At 36.9% G+C, this 16,190-nt stretch overlaps 1 protein-coding gene across 5 annotated transcripts in view; it reads right to left on the reverse strand.

Annotated features, from left to right (window-relative positions):
• The window catches only part of osa (trithorax group protein osa), a 561,898-nt gene that overhangs the window by 248,616 nt on the left and 297,092 nt on the right, over positions 1 to 16,190 (reverse strand). For all 5 annotated transcript variants that reach the window (XM_090409351.1, XM_090409350.1, XM_090409349.1 and 2 more), the window contains one exon: positions 4,575 to 4,776. In XM_090409351.1, the coding sequence (XP_090265477.1) occupies positions 4,575 to 4,776 (202 nt within the window). The remainder of the gene's footprint in view (positions 1 to 4,574; positions 4,777 to 16,190) is intronic.

A 16,190-nucleotide genomic window follows, 5' to 3' on the forward strand; every position in this document is an offset into this window, starting at 1 on the left:
GAATATTTGGCACATATAACCTAAGTTTCATTCAGACTCATAAGACCTACTTACCTTTCCACTAAAATTTACTATAAAATTTCAAAACTGTAAAGTGTAGGTATTCTTAAATACCTACACTTTTCAGTGTAGGTATTTAAGAATACCTACACTGAAAAGGTACCAAGTCACTATGAATTGTAGTAGTGATTCAACAGCTTTATTTAATATTCTTGATTAAAAAGATGAATGATATAAGTTAACAAATTAAAAGACCTAATTACAAATTTCAAAAAGAATTAAAGTCAAGCAGCATTCAGGGGCGAAATGAGGACTCAAATATTCATCTTAGTGAAGAAAAAGTGAGTGTTTGGAAAAAAAAAAAAAAGCAGCGAAGTCGTCAGAAAGGTGTGCTAACATTGTTTGCAAGGATAGAAAAATCTGAAATTAGTGTTGGACTTAAGAAGTTGAAGATACGTTCCTGGAAATGGAAAGCATATCAAAAATTCCTAGAAGTAACTCAGCAGATGCCTTGACAGAATACACGGAAAAATGCAAGGCTAATATACAGGTTTCCCTTGCTTAACACGGGATTTGATTAACACAGCGAAATTAATTGCAACAATCCCTTTATATATGTGCAAGAGTTTTAATTAATGCTCCTTTAAATTTACCACTCAAAAACATGCAAGTTTCGAGGAGTGTTTCCTGACTGAGAGAAAGAAAGTCATGAGCATGATGACGTTGATGATAATGCACTTGGTCATCCAAACTGTATTAATGATCTGTGTAAGAATGTGAAAGTTTTATTTTTTCCTCTCCAAATATGACATCATTGCAACTTCTTTTTCTTTTTTTTTTTTTTTTTTATTATTATTACGGGCGACTCCAGGGAGTCCTTAGACTCATCGAGGGAGGCCCTAAACATCATGTCCACACAACTATACGACATTCTCACAGCATCTATCATACCTTGCCTTGAACTCGCTCACCGTCATAGCACCCACAACAGACTCTGGCAGCTTATTCCACTCATTTACTACTCTAAAAGAAAAAAACCCAGCTCTAACACCCTTGCCCAGCTTCCATAGGTGTCCCCTAGTTCTCCCACCACCAGTCCTAATCTCAAAAATATCCTCTGAATTAATCCTATAGAAACCCTTTAGCAATTTGAATGTCTCAATCATATCTCCCCTTTTCCACCTATCAACTAATTTCTGCAACCCACAAATCTTCAACCTGTTCTCATAAGGTTCATTCCATAGACCTGCTATCATCTTGGTCACTCACCTCTGGATCCTCTCCACCTCCTCCCCATCAAGAAGAAACCTAGGCTCAAAGCCAATTTTCTTAAAAAGACATTCTCAAAGGCAGTAGAAACAACAATGGGAGAAAATGTGATTATGCTCCAAGAATTTTGGAAAAATTTTAAGATTAAACACGTAACTGAAAACATTCTCGACTCATGGGAGCAAGTGTCTTCTAGCTGCATGAGAGTTGTTTGGAAAAACTTTGCAGAATGTACTATTGACTTAAGTGGTTTTCAAAATCCTGTGAACAACGTGGTTGAAAAAATCATTGCAATTGGTGAAGACCTTGATTTTGATGGTGTTGATGCAGAAGATGTTAAAGAATTACTGGATTCAAATTCAAAAAATTTCAGTGACAACAATCTTCTTGAAATTGAACAAAAACTCACATATGAAGCAACGAACAAATGGAATGTGAAGAAGCAGTTCCAAACAATCAAAGAACTGGATGGAATATTTCACGTTTTAGAATCACTTAAGAAGCAAGCAATGGATACGGATCCAGATGTTAATCTAAGAATGGCTGTTTGTCAAGATCTAGAGTCATTTTGCTTGTTATCATAGAATTTATGCTGATAAGAAAAAAATTATAACTGTTCAAAAGACTCTCAATAACATTTTTTGATAAAAAAATTCCAGTAACTAATGTAGGTACAAGCATTTATTAAACATTTACTTTGCATTCACTTGTTATCTTTTCCTAAAAGAGTCCCATATATAAACGAATAATTAATACAGTAAACGATCATGAATGAATTGTAATTTTTACCATTGATTATATTTGATTAATGTGATTTTGATGTACGCAGTAGCACCGAGGGATTAATTAATCGTATTAATCAAGGGATACCTGTATATGTAAAAGAAGTTAAACAGAAGTTGTGGGAAACTTTGGTGAGAACATGGAAGATAAACGCCACAAAAGGAATCAGGGATGACAAAGGTAATATCAAAAGTGAAGATGAAGATATTCTGGACATCAAGAATAATTATGTTGAAAGACTTAAATTAAACAAGTATGATAGAAAAGTGGTAAAAAAACATTAAAACATGCAAATACCATGGAGTACATATCAAAAGTCATCAAAAATCTGATATGTGGGAAAGGCAGTGTGAATAGATGATTTTCAACCAAAAATTCTCAAATATGGAGGTATGAAGTTTTATAGTGCAAGTACTGTATAATTCAGAAAGCAATGTCAGAAGGTTGAATTCCAGGTGAATGGGATAGAGCTGCTCAACACAGTACAAGATTTATAATTCAATGTGAGAATTACAGAGGAATTTTCTTACTTGTGTTTGTGGTAAGAGTTATGCAAGCAGACTTGAGAAGAGGCCAAGCAAAATTGTGGAAAAGAAACTCGGAGAAGAATCAGATGGTCTGGGTCAAATACAAATTATCAGGATCATTTCACTTTAAGAAATGCTAAAAAATTACTGAAACAATAAACAGTTGAGAAAAGGTTTGTAGAACTGGAAAGGACATATACCAAGATATCAAAGGAAAAGCTTTTCAAACATTATATGGGGTAAATGGAAGATTATATAGAGCAGTATGTAATCAGTATGTTGTAAATGAACTGTTAAACTTAAAGGAGGTATTGGATGATAGTTTGTTGTGAAATCAGGTGCAGTACATGGATAGATAACATGAAGTGGCTTCAAACATGATAATTAGGGATGTCACTTAGCTCTTTACTTTATGCAGATGATGTTTTAACTCCTAAATAAATCCTAAGCAAGTATTCTATGACTATACTGGAGAACTTATAAAAGGATCTGAAATGAAAATAAACAAAAAAATAAATAAACAAATAAAACCATATACCAAAGCTCATACTGGTGGGAAGAAACCAGATAAATAAATTTAAATGGAATAAGAGAAAAATTAGCCAATACAAGATAGTGTTCAACCAATTTTAACTTATAGATCTGAGAGCAGTGTTAGATATAAATCAGTTGATCAAAGACTGGAGACCACAGATACAACAGTTTTGAGAAAATTAGGAAGTGAACAGATGTCTTATCAATAGCAGCAAAATATATTAAAATATATTGAAACTGTCACCATTCAAGAATTTGAGCAGAGGTGTTTGATGCCAAGAGGGTATGAAAAAGACCAGGATCTAAGGTGGAATGTATGTTGCTGATTATGATTAAAAATATTATAGCTTTGCGAATGCACTATGATAGGAAATTTTTAAAACCAGTCCTCAAGAGTAGTAACAACAATGCAAACTGCAGCCTGGTTGGCCAAGTGGTTAGCATAACCACTCTCCAACCAATAGGTCACAGGTTTGAATCCAGCTGTGGGCATGGATTTTGCAATTGTCTTTAGGTGGGAGATGAATTTCATCGTTAAGTGTAAGACCACTATCCCACTTATTGGAGGCCTTAAGTGGCTTGAAAATGTTCCATTTGGTCTCTATAGAGCAGAGTTTCCAGACTATGTAAAAATAAATAAAACAATTACAAAAAATATATAAAAACTGATAAAAATGGGGGGGGGGGATCCTTAGACCACCCACAGTACAAATGTACTACAGGTTTACTAATAACTTTTCATAGATGGGAACAACATTAAAATAATAATAATTTGGCATTCCTCTGCCCACACCCTCCAACTTAAAAAACTTGGTTATGAAGACAAAATAATATGAATTTTAGCAATCCCTTTCATTTATTTTTTTTTTAAATGTAAATCCTACTCATGAAACATTGTAAAGCTATATACAGCACATTAGTAATGTGAGTGGACTAAGGGTTAACATAATTCAGGAACCCCTACTGTAGACTGAACATGGAACTTAAAGTAGCTTGAAGTATCCAAATAAACCCAGTGATAAAATTCATCTACCACCTAAAAATATTTAAAAAATATACATACTCATGGTGGGAATTCAAACTCATAGCGTGGAGAATGGGTATGCTAGCTGCTTAACTAGCTAAGCTAATAATTAAAAACTACCATTCAAAATGCAGGTTTAAAAAAAAAAGCATGTAACTGTAATTAATAGTTTGATAAAAACCATACCAAATGAAATAGCTGGGGGGAGGTCAATTTCAATGTTGTTTTAAGTTATATAGAAAAGGCTGACAGTAATACACGTATAAATCTGATATATTCTAACATATGATGTAGGAATCAGCAGACAGTATACTGATATAACTTCCTTTGTTCGTATATTAGGTTCATTAAAAGATATAAACACTTAAAGAATAGTAAAATATTCTGCAAACAATGAATCTGACTAATCAAATAGTGTAATTAAATTATAATAATACCTAAAGCTGGAGACATGGAAGGCGAGCCTGTCGATGAACCCGAAGGTGATGGGACTGGCCGGTGAGGAGACACCACAGAATGAGGTGGCTGACCTTGGCCTTGGGATGTGGGTGGAGTTGTCGGAGTCCTCAAACCAGGGGTTGTACTTCCACCACTAGATGTGGGATCTGAAGGAAGTTCATCAACGGCACCTCCAATATCCTACAAAAAAAGTTCATATTATATAATACGCATATACCAGTACATATGTAACACATTAAAATCAGAATTTTAGAATACATTTTAGGTGGTGCCATAAAAAAATTTCACCACCACCTAATGTGCATTCCTGCATTTTTGCTTCCTTTTTTTTAACCCATCTGAAATTGTTTTAAAAATATTCCATGTTTGTTCTCTGGAGCAGGTTTATGGACATAGCATTTAACCCACAGTACTAATAAAAGATAGAACTAGCAACCCTTTGCGGTTGGTATTCACATAAAAAGAGACAGAACAAAGAAAGACACTCACCCACCCACACAGTTCAAAAGAGCAAATGGTTTCCACATACCTGTTAATGGATCTCTTCAGAGATTTAACTTTTACTGCAATGAAACTTAGTACCTTCACATTAAACGAGCATACAATGTTTTAATTATGCATGATCATTTTTTTTTTCAATATAACAAACATTCATAAGGCCTGTGTAGCTCAGTAGAAGTAGCGCTTGCATCCTCTGTGCATGGTCGCTCAAAGTTTGACTTAAGTTCAAGTCTAGGCGGCGACTGGAAGAACTTTTTCTAAGCCTTTCTTCAACCGGTTCCCGAGTTAGTCGATCTCTGGCACATGCAAGCGGGTTTTTCTGCCCATAAACTCAAGAAAATCGACCATAGTACCCACATAATTTCAGACAGTGACATATCTTGTTAGAGTAAGGCACCAAGAAATGGCAGCACTTGTTTGCCAGCCTCTTCATCGGTGGCTGCTATAATTAGTGATAGACGTGGGCCGGCTATCTCTGATTGGCTACTGGTGGAGATTGAACTGGCCACTCAGTCTCCAAAAGCTAGATAGGGTATAAAGGCCTCACTTACTCCATATAAGGGAATAAAAGGCTTTAGCTGACTTATTTTTATTTACAAACATTCATAGAGATTTTGCTATAACAAATGCATCATTTGGCTATGATCTCCTTCACATATAGAAGGAATACAGGAGTCTTCAGAAAGAAAAATCTGATGCTGCCTTAAAATTAGTTTACTTGGCAATGAATGAAGAGTATTAAAGTTTCCCAGCATCTGTGGACTTGATCTGAACAAAAAACTCTTTCCATGATAAAAATAATATATATTCCAATGTGATGATACTGGACTCCTTAAAAAAAAAAATGAGCTAGCTCTTTTTATACAAATCAGAAAAATAATGAAGTGCCACGATGATAAGCTGGCTTCATTTTTGTTCTCAGTTATTTCTCAAATTTCTAGTGACAACTAAAAAATTCAAAAGGTTTACAATTAGGAAGAATTTCCTCCAATTAGTGGTGCCTATGAGAAATTCATTTCTGTGAATAGTGTTCTAGACTACACACACACACAATATTTACCATTTTTATTTCCATTCCATTTATTTATTTGAGGAAAGAGAATAAAAGAAAACATCTTGAAAGTCTGAATACAACAATACAATACATTAATTTTAAACAAAATAAAAATTGTTTTAAAAATCAATACAAATAGCCAAAAGAGTTTTTTATATATATATATATATATATATATATATATTAGACTTTATTTAAAACATTATTCAGGAAACTAAATGATTCATAAAGATTGGTTCTTGCCCATTAGAGTAGCCATAAGCAGTTGGCTTAAATAAAAATCATGGTTGCCCTATTTTGAAGATGTGCATGCATGTGTGTGAGAAAGAGAGAATTTTACAGATCTCTGTGCTATCTTTTTTTTTCTTCTTTAAATCAAAGATCCAACACTATTCATGCGTACTTGAAAACATGACTATTTTAAAATACTGTACGGACTTAATATTATTCTGTACTTAGAGTGAGCTTTAATATTTCTAAAATTGATAAAAAAAAAAAAAAGTCTTAAAAATTCAAAAAGTGGTAACAAATGTCTCCTGTAAGAATCAACCGAGAATAATCTATATCTAATTTTGAGGTAGCAATTAGAATTCCCTGCTATACTACTGTATAACTGTGGGTGAAAATCTTAATATGGTATTCATGTTTCTCAATTAGCTTACAAAGCTGGAAATTTATACAACTTGTGTATTAAAAAAAATAAATAAATAGGATCAGTGCTGTGACAGGATTCTAAGGCACAATAACATATTCCTTAATTAAATTAAACAAAAAAATCCCTAATGAATGAAGCTGATGTAATTTGATATGCCATTACGAAGGAACTGCTTTAACCACTATACTAGTTCTGATGAATTTACGATAACATGTCAATAAATAGTGAATTTGAAATACCATGTTACTATTAGAATAACATGGATAGGAAGCATAAAGTATTTGATATATTTGACCCACATAGGCCATTTTATAATTTCTCCTGTATTAATCTGATAAAATCTCTTAACTAACTTGAAGGCCTATCCTATCTCCTCTTTTCCTCCTATCCGCCAACCTCTGTAATCCACATCCCCTCAAATGCTCCTCATAATTAACAACACTCCAGAGTCCTGATATCACTTTGGCCATTCGTCATTGTTGAAAACCAACCGAGTTTCCAGCAATGAAAACTAGGTTGGTTAAAAAAAAAAAAAAAAAAAAAACACATCCATTGTTTGTTGCCCTCCCCACTTTTTTTTTTTTTTTTTTTTTTTTTTTGCACCTTACATATCAAGAACATATTGTACATTTTTACATATTATACTTTGCTAATAAGAACTTAATCAGGTGATATCACCTGATTAAGTTCTTATTCGATTTCAGCACCCTCTAATGACGATTAGGCTCCCTTTATCAATATGCAGGGGCCCTGAAAAGGGCCGTTGAGCTTCAGTAAAGAAAATGCTTTCTAGTTGAGTAGAAATTGATCTTGATGATTCAGTCATCAAAAGGCAGAAAACTATAGGTACAGTGCCATGATACAAACACTGAAACAAAGTACAGTGCCATGATATTTTAATCATTTGTCTTCAAATTACTTGGGAATTTGAGGCCAAATAATTAAATGGTTCCATAATATAACGATGTTTTGTACCAAAAGTGAAACTTTTGGTAGATAAGATGTGTATGATACTATTTCTAAATCTTCTGTGTTCAAGATTAAATGGATTTTTTTGAAGAAAAAATATTGTTTGCATGTGTATGCTTGTTATAATATACATACAAGGTGTGTTCCAAAAAAAGACTAAACTTTTGCTATAAAGACTTTACTGCTCATTTTACAACATTTTAAGCACTGTGCCCCTTCAAAGTGGTCCCCTCTACACCGTTCCGTTTCTTCCATTGTTGGAATACTTCCTGGAATGGACTTTCTGCGATGGTGCAAAATTCTCTTATTGTATTTTCTTGAATCTCCTCTACAGTTTAGAAATGATGTCCTTTCAAAGTGGTTTTAAATTGGGAAGCAGGAAAAAAGTCTGCTGGGGCTAAGTCAGGAGAATAGGCTGGATGGGGCACAATACATGTCTGATATTTTGCCATATAAATGTAGATGAGGAGTGACATGTGAGCCAGTGCATTGTCATGGTGCAATCTGAGTCTGGTTTTCCTGCAATTCAGGCCTCTTCCTGTGCCCAGCATTCCTGAAACGTGCAAAAACTTCCTGGTACAACTCTTTGTTTACCATCTGACCCCGTGGTACAAATTCATAATACACAATGCCTTCCTAATCAAAAAACACAACCAGCATCACCTTGATCTTTGAGTGACTCTTCTTTTTTTTGGTCAAGGAGACCCTTTTCCCACCCACTGCAATGATTGCATCTTGGTTTCAACATCACAGCCATAACTCATATCACCTACATATCATTTCCTGTTATGGTGTTAAGTTTTTTTTTGTTTTTTTTTTTACCATTTGCATTGACAAGCAGTTCCTGACTGATTTCAACATTGTTCTCTTTCTGATTGTCAGTCAACAAATGTAGCATGAATTTTGCACTGACATGGTGAATCTGAAGTTTTTCAGTCAAAATTCGATGGCAAGATCCTACCTATGTTTATGCCCACTTCATCAGCAACTTCTCGGGCAGTTAAGTGACGATTTCCATGAATCACAGCACGAACTCTCTCAACATGGACATCATCTGTTGATGTAGAAGTGACAGCAATGCATTCCACTCACCAACAACTCTCCGTGTAAAACATCTACTCCTCACAACCTTCTTCACCACTTTCAGGGATGGTCTCTCATTCTTCCCATTTTAACATCCACTTTTTATAATTCCTCCTGTATTAATCTGATAAAATCTCTTAACAAACTTGAAGGTCTATCATATCTCCTCTTAACCACCAACCTCTGTAATCCACATTCCCTCAAATGCTCCTCATAACTAACACTCCAGAGTCCTGATATCATTTTGGTCATTCATCTTTGGACCCTCTCTAGTGTTTCCACATCACAATGAAAACTAGGTGACCAAATCTGAGCACAATAGTCCATATCTAGTCTGACCAATGCCTTATATGGAGATACTATCACCTCCTTACCCCTACACATCACTTTTTTTTTTTAAATTAAATCTGATCTACATATGAAAGGCCACAAGGCCTATAGCACATTAGTGCCATGTGTAAGTAATAGGAATAGAAGAAAGGATGAATCTGTGAAGTCTGTGAGAGAAGGTCATTTATATACAAGAGGAAGAGAGTGGGCGAAAGAACAGACACTTGCAATGTTCCAAGGGCACATTGCAAGTGTCAAATATTTGAAGATCCACAGTCAATCCACATGAAATATCATTAACATATAACAGCGGGGGGCCGCTGGTCACCTTTCTTGTCTAGGATACTGCTCCATTACACACAACTTGTTGGCATCAATCAGAGAGCCTATCTCTGATCCGTCTAACCAATATTATCCAAGACCTCATTACAGGAGGGCACTCGACTCCACACATCTAACCGTCTCCCATACTACTTAATTTTCCTACTATACACAACTACCATCAATACCATCTACTGCCCATCATCACCAAAGCCACCAACAGTATTTTTTGTGTGTAAATTGTGTGTGTTCTGAAGGCTGATTTGCCTGTATGCAAGATGAAAACCTGAGTTTCCAGGAGAAAAAACCCTGCTACCACCATATGAAATCTGCTAACTCACCTTCAAATAAAAAAGTCCATATAAAGATTCCTCTAGTAATGACGAGAATTAAACTTAGAGAGAATTAAAATTAAACGAGAATTAAATCTATTCCTATTCTCTGGAGCTTGTACACCAACCAACTTATCATGTGATTATTATTATTATTACTATTATTACGGGCAACTCCAGGGAGTCATTAGACTCATCGAGGGAGGCCCCAAATCATATTCATCACAACTATCTGACATTCATACAGTATCTATCATACCTCGCCTTAAACTCATTCACCGTCACAGCATCCACTACAGACTCAGGGAGCGCATTCCACTCATTCACTACTCTAAAAGTAAAGAACCCAGCTCTAACACCTTTACTAACCACACTTTTGCCCAGTTTCCATGGATGTCCCCTAGTCCTCCCACAACCAGCCCTGTTCTCAAAAATATCTTCTGAATTAATTTTATAGAAACCCTTCAGTAATTTGAATGTCTCAATCATATCTCCCCTCCTCCGCCTATCAACCAATTTTTGCAACCCACAAATCCTCAACCTGTTCTCATACGGTTCATTCCACAGACCTGCTATCATCTTGGTCACTCGCCTCTGGATCCTCTCCACATCCTCCCCATCAAGAAGAAACCTAGGTGACCAAATCTGAGCACAGTAGTCTAGATGGGGCCTTATCAAGGCTCGATAGAGAGGAACAATAACCTGCTTGTCTCTGCTTGTCAACGTATTCTTCAGCAACCAAGTGATTTGATGAGCTGTTTTGGTCACTTTTGCAATGTGTCCCCTAAATTTCAATTCCCTATCCACCAACACTCCTAAATCTCGTGCCTCATCAATTTCCTGGAGCAGGGTTCCACCAATGCAGTAAACTGCCTCCAATCTTTTCACCCCAAAATGCATAACCTTACATTTTGCCACATTAAACTGACATCCATTCCCCTTAGCCCAGACCTCCAATCTATCCAAATCATCCTGCAAAATTTTGACGTCATCTGCATTCACTATTGCCCTACCCAACTTCGCATCATCCGCAAACAAATGAACTGTTCCTCTCAGATCATTTCCTATATCATTTATGAACAAATTAAACAGCAGTGGTCCAAGAACAGATCCTTGTGGCACACCACTAGTCACAGGCCGTCTTGTGGACTCTACTCCCGAGTAAACCACTCTCTGATATCTCTCCGTCAACCACCCTCCTATCCATCTCACCAACCCTATGTCCATTCCCATATGCTGCAATTTACTGATTAGAATTCCATGTGGAATCCTGTCAAAGGCCTTGGCAAGGTCCAGTAGAATCACCGTAAACCCATTGCCCTTATCCAGTTCAGCCGTCACTGTGTTATAATACGTGAGCAAGTTACTGAGGCATGACCTACCCTTCACAAAACCATGCTGTTCCCGATACAGTATCCCATTTTCTTCAATCCAATCTTGTACTTTCCTTTTGACTATTTTCTCTAAGACCTTTACAATGATTCCTGATATGCTAATCGGTCGGTAATTTACAACAGCAGTCTTGGAACCACCTTTATGCAGTGGAACTATTTTCCCTCTTTCCACCCGCTCGGGACTAACCCAGACCCGAGACTCAAATTAAACAAAATGGTCAAGGGTACTGACAATTCTTTAGCTGCTTCTCGTACAACACGAGCTGGTATACCATCCAATCCCACAGATGTATTGACATTGAGGTTATGCAATAGACTACTCACCTCCACTTCATTAACCACAATTCCCGTATAATCTACTGGTTTATTCGTTTCTGCAATGTCACCACCTTGATGATATACTTTTGCAAAGTGCTCACTCAGTAACTCAACTATCTCAACTGATTCAGTTACCTCCCTACCATCGGCATTCTTTAAAATCAATCTGCCATGTACATTTTTCCTTTTACTTGCTACATATCTAAAAAACTGTTTAGGATTCTCTTTAGCCTGCATGGCCAATGTTCTTTCGTAATCCTTTTTTGCTTTTCTTACCACACTCGTCACCCTTCTGGCCTGCGCTTTATACCGTTCATGTGCCTGCCGGTCACCCTTCTCCTTAAATTCCCTCCATAGTTGTTTCTTTTTTTGCAACTCAAGCTTAATGGTGTTATTCATCCATTTAACCCCTACTTGATTTATTATTCGGACTCTAGGTATACAGTCAGCCATTGCTTCATGCAAGCACTTCTTAACTACCTCCCATGCACTATCAACTTCTAGTCCTTGCAGTTGTACATGCCATGGCACTGAACCAATCAAACTCCTAAGCTTGTCATACTTTCCCGCCCGATAATTCCACATGTACCCTGTCTTAATTGAAAATTCTACACCTTTAGCCACCTCCCAAGTTAAGACCCTATGATCACTCTCACCGATTGGTGGCAATGTGGTCATATTTGTTACAGCCAAATCCTCAGATGTAATTACTAGGTCAAGCACTCTCTGACCCCTAGTATTTTCCATTACATGCTGTCGCAGATAGTTATCCCTTAATAACCGCATAAAATCCAGTTCCTTCCTCCCATGTGTCCTCTCCTCACTCCAATCAATGCGACCATAGTTGAAATCTCCCATAATAATCACCCTCCTTCCACCCATTTCTTCTATTTGCTTGTGCATACTGTCACCACCATCTTTTCCATCACCTGGTCTATAGCAGCACCCAATTGTATATTTAGTTCTGCTAGCCACAATCTCACACCAAATGGCCTCAAATGTGCTCTTTTCTCTATCCTGCAATTCAACTTCTATTCTCCTTGGCTGGAGCTCATCAGCTATCATCAACAATACTCCTCCCCCCATTTTATTCTCTCTGTCATTCCTGAACACACTATACCCATCACATTCAATCCCACTAGTTATATCATCTACAGTCAGCCATGTTTCACTAATACCTATAACCTGTGGTCTGGAAGTGCCAACCATGGCCAAAAACTCTTCCTTCTTGTTCCTAATACTCCTAGTATTAGTGTACATGAATTTAAGACCCCCATTAGCCCCAACCCTACCTTGATGCCTTATATTAACTATCCCACTCTGATTTGTTGTCCTTATTTGCTCTGGCATATTATATTCATTCTTACATTCAACTGCCTCCATAAGGACTGTATCTCTACCCACCCCCCCCTAACAAATCTAGTTTCCCTGAATTTGCACATCCACTACATTCAGCAACACTTTCTCAAGTCTTCTTACACCGTAACCATTCAAATGCAAGCCATCCATCTTATATAGATCCTTTCGCCCATCAAACTCACTCCACACATCCACAAATTCCACACCACTCGTCATACATAACCCACGCATAAAGTCATTTGCAATTATAGCCCTCCTTTTAAACATTTCACTGTCATACCGTGGCAAAAGACTAATCATTCTAACTCTCTCACTCTTTTCTTTTGTTACCTCAAACAATTCATTCAGGTCTTCTATCATTTCCATTTTATCTCCTTTCAAATCATTCGTACCTGCCACAACAATCATTTCTTTCACCCTTTCCTTTTGCTCTCTAATAGACGCAGTTACGTCCTTTATGGTCGCACCAGGTTGGTATGATTTTGTCAAATCCTCTACTAACACACCTCGTACTAACGAGTCTCCATACAGCACTCTATCCTTCATTTTGTTCATGTTCACATTCATACGTCTATTTTTCCTATACCATAAATAAACCATAAAACTTTTGCAAAGTCCAAAAATGTCACTATATATGATTCTCCCTTATCCAACACATGCATCACCTTATCATTAAACATAAGCAGATTACTAAAACAAGACCTGCCTATCACAAATCCATGCTGACCATCACAGAGAATCATATGTCCATCAACCCAATCCTGTATTCTATTTCTTACCAATTTTTCGAACACAACTGCAGATATATAGAATGGTCTATAATTGGAAACTTGTGTTCTCAAACCATGCATGTGGAAAGGTATTATTCTGCCTTTTTTCACTTCTTAGGAACCTTCCCCACTGCAAGACTTTCATTAAATAACCAGGTCAAGGGTATTGCACCTTCTTAAAAAATATGTGGTAATATGTCATCCATTCCCACAGTCTTATTAAGATCTAACCCAAGCTAGATTTGATACACCTCTGATTCTTTCACCTTTAATTCTCCTAATCCTTGCTTCCTGTCTGCATGATGCACAGCATTGTTCACACCACTATGATATACACTGATGGAGTGTTCGTTAAATAATTACACTTAGTTAATTCCATTCTTGGTTATTATTTGCTATGGTTACTCTACTACCACAACTATCCACCTGTGCCAACCTGCCATAATTATTTTTCCTCTTGCTTGCCACATAGCATAAAAATTCCCTTGGATTAGCTCTGACCTGACCAGCCAATCTCCTCTCACATTCTACTTTTCTTTTAACCATGCTTGTCACGTTTCTGGCCTGCACTTATTTCCTCTATAACAACTTGTAACACTGCTTGCTTGATTTCACTGTTCATCCATTTCGCTGCTACTCTATTCACCTAACTCTTGGTATGCAGTTATGCATTGCTTGTGTTAGATACTGCCTTATCGTTTCCCATGCACTGTCAACATCCTTTCTACAATTCATCAACCCAATGTGTTGATGCTAGTTGACTACAGATCTTCTCATAATCATCCACCTTATAGTTCCATGCTACTTGTTGATAACAATATTTTCCTGTTTGACTACCTTCCAAACCAATACTTCGTGATCACTTTCATCAACAGGTGGCAGTGTTGATCTCTCATTCACAACCGCATCCTGTGAGGATAAACACCAATAAACCTCATGTTGCTTCCATCACATGCTGATTTAGATAGTTAACCCACAAAAATTCAACAAATTCACTCTCCTTGTTACTATACAGTGTAATGCTTCTTTCCAATCTGCAATTCTATTAAGATCATCTTCCTTTTACTTGCCCAAACAGCAGGTTTAACTGTGTCAATATTTTATCTCTGTAAGTGGAAAAAATTAAATTAGACTATATAAAGACTAAACATTTATGGAAGGTGAATAAAACTGATGAGCGAGTGTGTATTAAAGTGTTTTGATAGCGAGTACCAGTTAGGTGATGAGAACTAAGTGAATGTTAGTACAGTAGACAGTATCGAAGGTAGAATGGAAAATGTTAACATAGGAATTAATATTGAATGTGTAATGGTGGAAATAAAGGAGAACAAAATAGACCTAAAGAAGGAAATAGTGCATGTTATTCTGCATAGGACAAAGCACAAAATAAAAAAGATGCAGAAGCACCAAGAGATCAACAGGGCTGAGAAGAGAAAGAAACAGATGGTCTGAAGTAAGAATCAAGATCATGTGAACAAACAAGAAACACAAGGTAAGGAGAAAATCATATTTTCCTGGCACAAAAATTAACGATACTAGTCATGCTATCCAGATGCAAAAAAAAAAAAGTAAAGAGAAAGAACTAATTTTCTTGTTGACACTAATGATCTGACAGACGAGAAATATTCTATGAGAGAGGGTGTGAAGGAGTTGTTGGGCAAAGCAGAAATGAAGAGCGAGAAGGTGAAGATTTAAGTCTCCTACTACGCTATGATTGTGGTAAATTGAGGAGGAGGAGAAGGGCTTTGATAGAAAACGAATCAATATGAAGGTTGTGCAGAAGGAATGATGTAGAGTTTGTGAACTTATTATTATTATTATTATTCGGGCCTCCATGGAGTCGAGACTCATCGTGGGAGATCCTTCCTAGGAAACAAAGTCTATCATACCACTCCTTGACCGTTCTTGCTCCCAATCTATCAGGCAATGCATTCCATGATTCTACCACCATCCACACAAAAAAACCACTCCTCACCCTCTTGCTCACAGCTTATGTTTGTAACTTTCAGGGATATCCCCTTGTCATTGCTCCTCCCAGCTGCATCACCAAGTGAAAGAACTCCCCAGTGTCCACCCTGTAACTGCTTCTCAAAAGTTTAAAAGTCTCGATCATATCACCTCTCCTTGTATCCACCAAACTCTGCAGTCCACATTCCCTCAGTCGATCTCATAATTAACATTGTACAGTCCTGAAACCATCACAAACTCTGCACCCTTTCCACAGTTAATTTATCCCCTTCAAATTCTGGGGGCCAAATTTGAGGACAACAGTCTAAGTGTGGTCTGATCAGGGTCTTATACAATGGAATGATAACACTTCCATCTCTGCAGGTCACCATCCTTCTCAGTATTGCAGCAATCCTCTGGGTTACCTTCACCACCTTTGCAATATGCCCCCTGAATTTCAGTTTTCTATCAATTATCACCCCCCCAGATCGTCTCCCCTACTTCCTCCAATAGAGTATGCAGCCTCCCATCGATGTATCCCAAACTTCAAGACTGTACATT

Source organism: Typopeltis vanoorti, chromosome 19 (genome assembly GCF_054136105.1).
Source record: "Typopeltis vanoorti isolate ZY-2024b chromosome 19, IOZ_Tvanoo_1.0, whole genome shotgun sequence".
NCBI classification, from domain to species: Eukaryota; Metazoa; Arthropoda; class Arachnida; order Uropygi; family Thelyphonidae; genus Typopeltis; species Typopeltis vanoorti.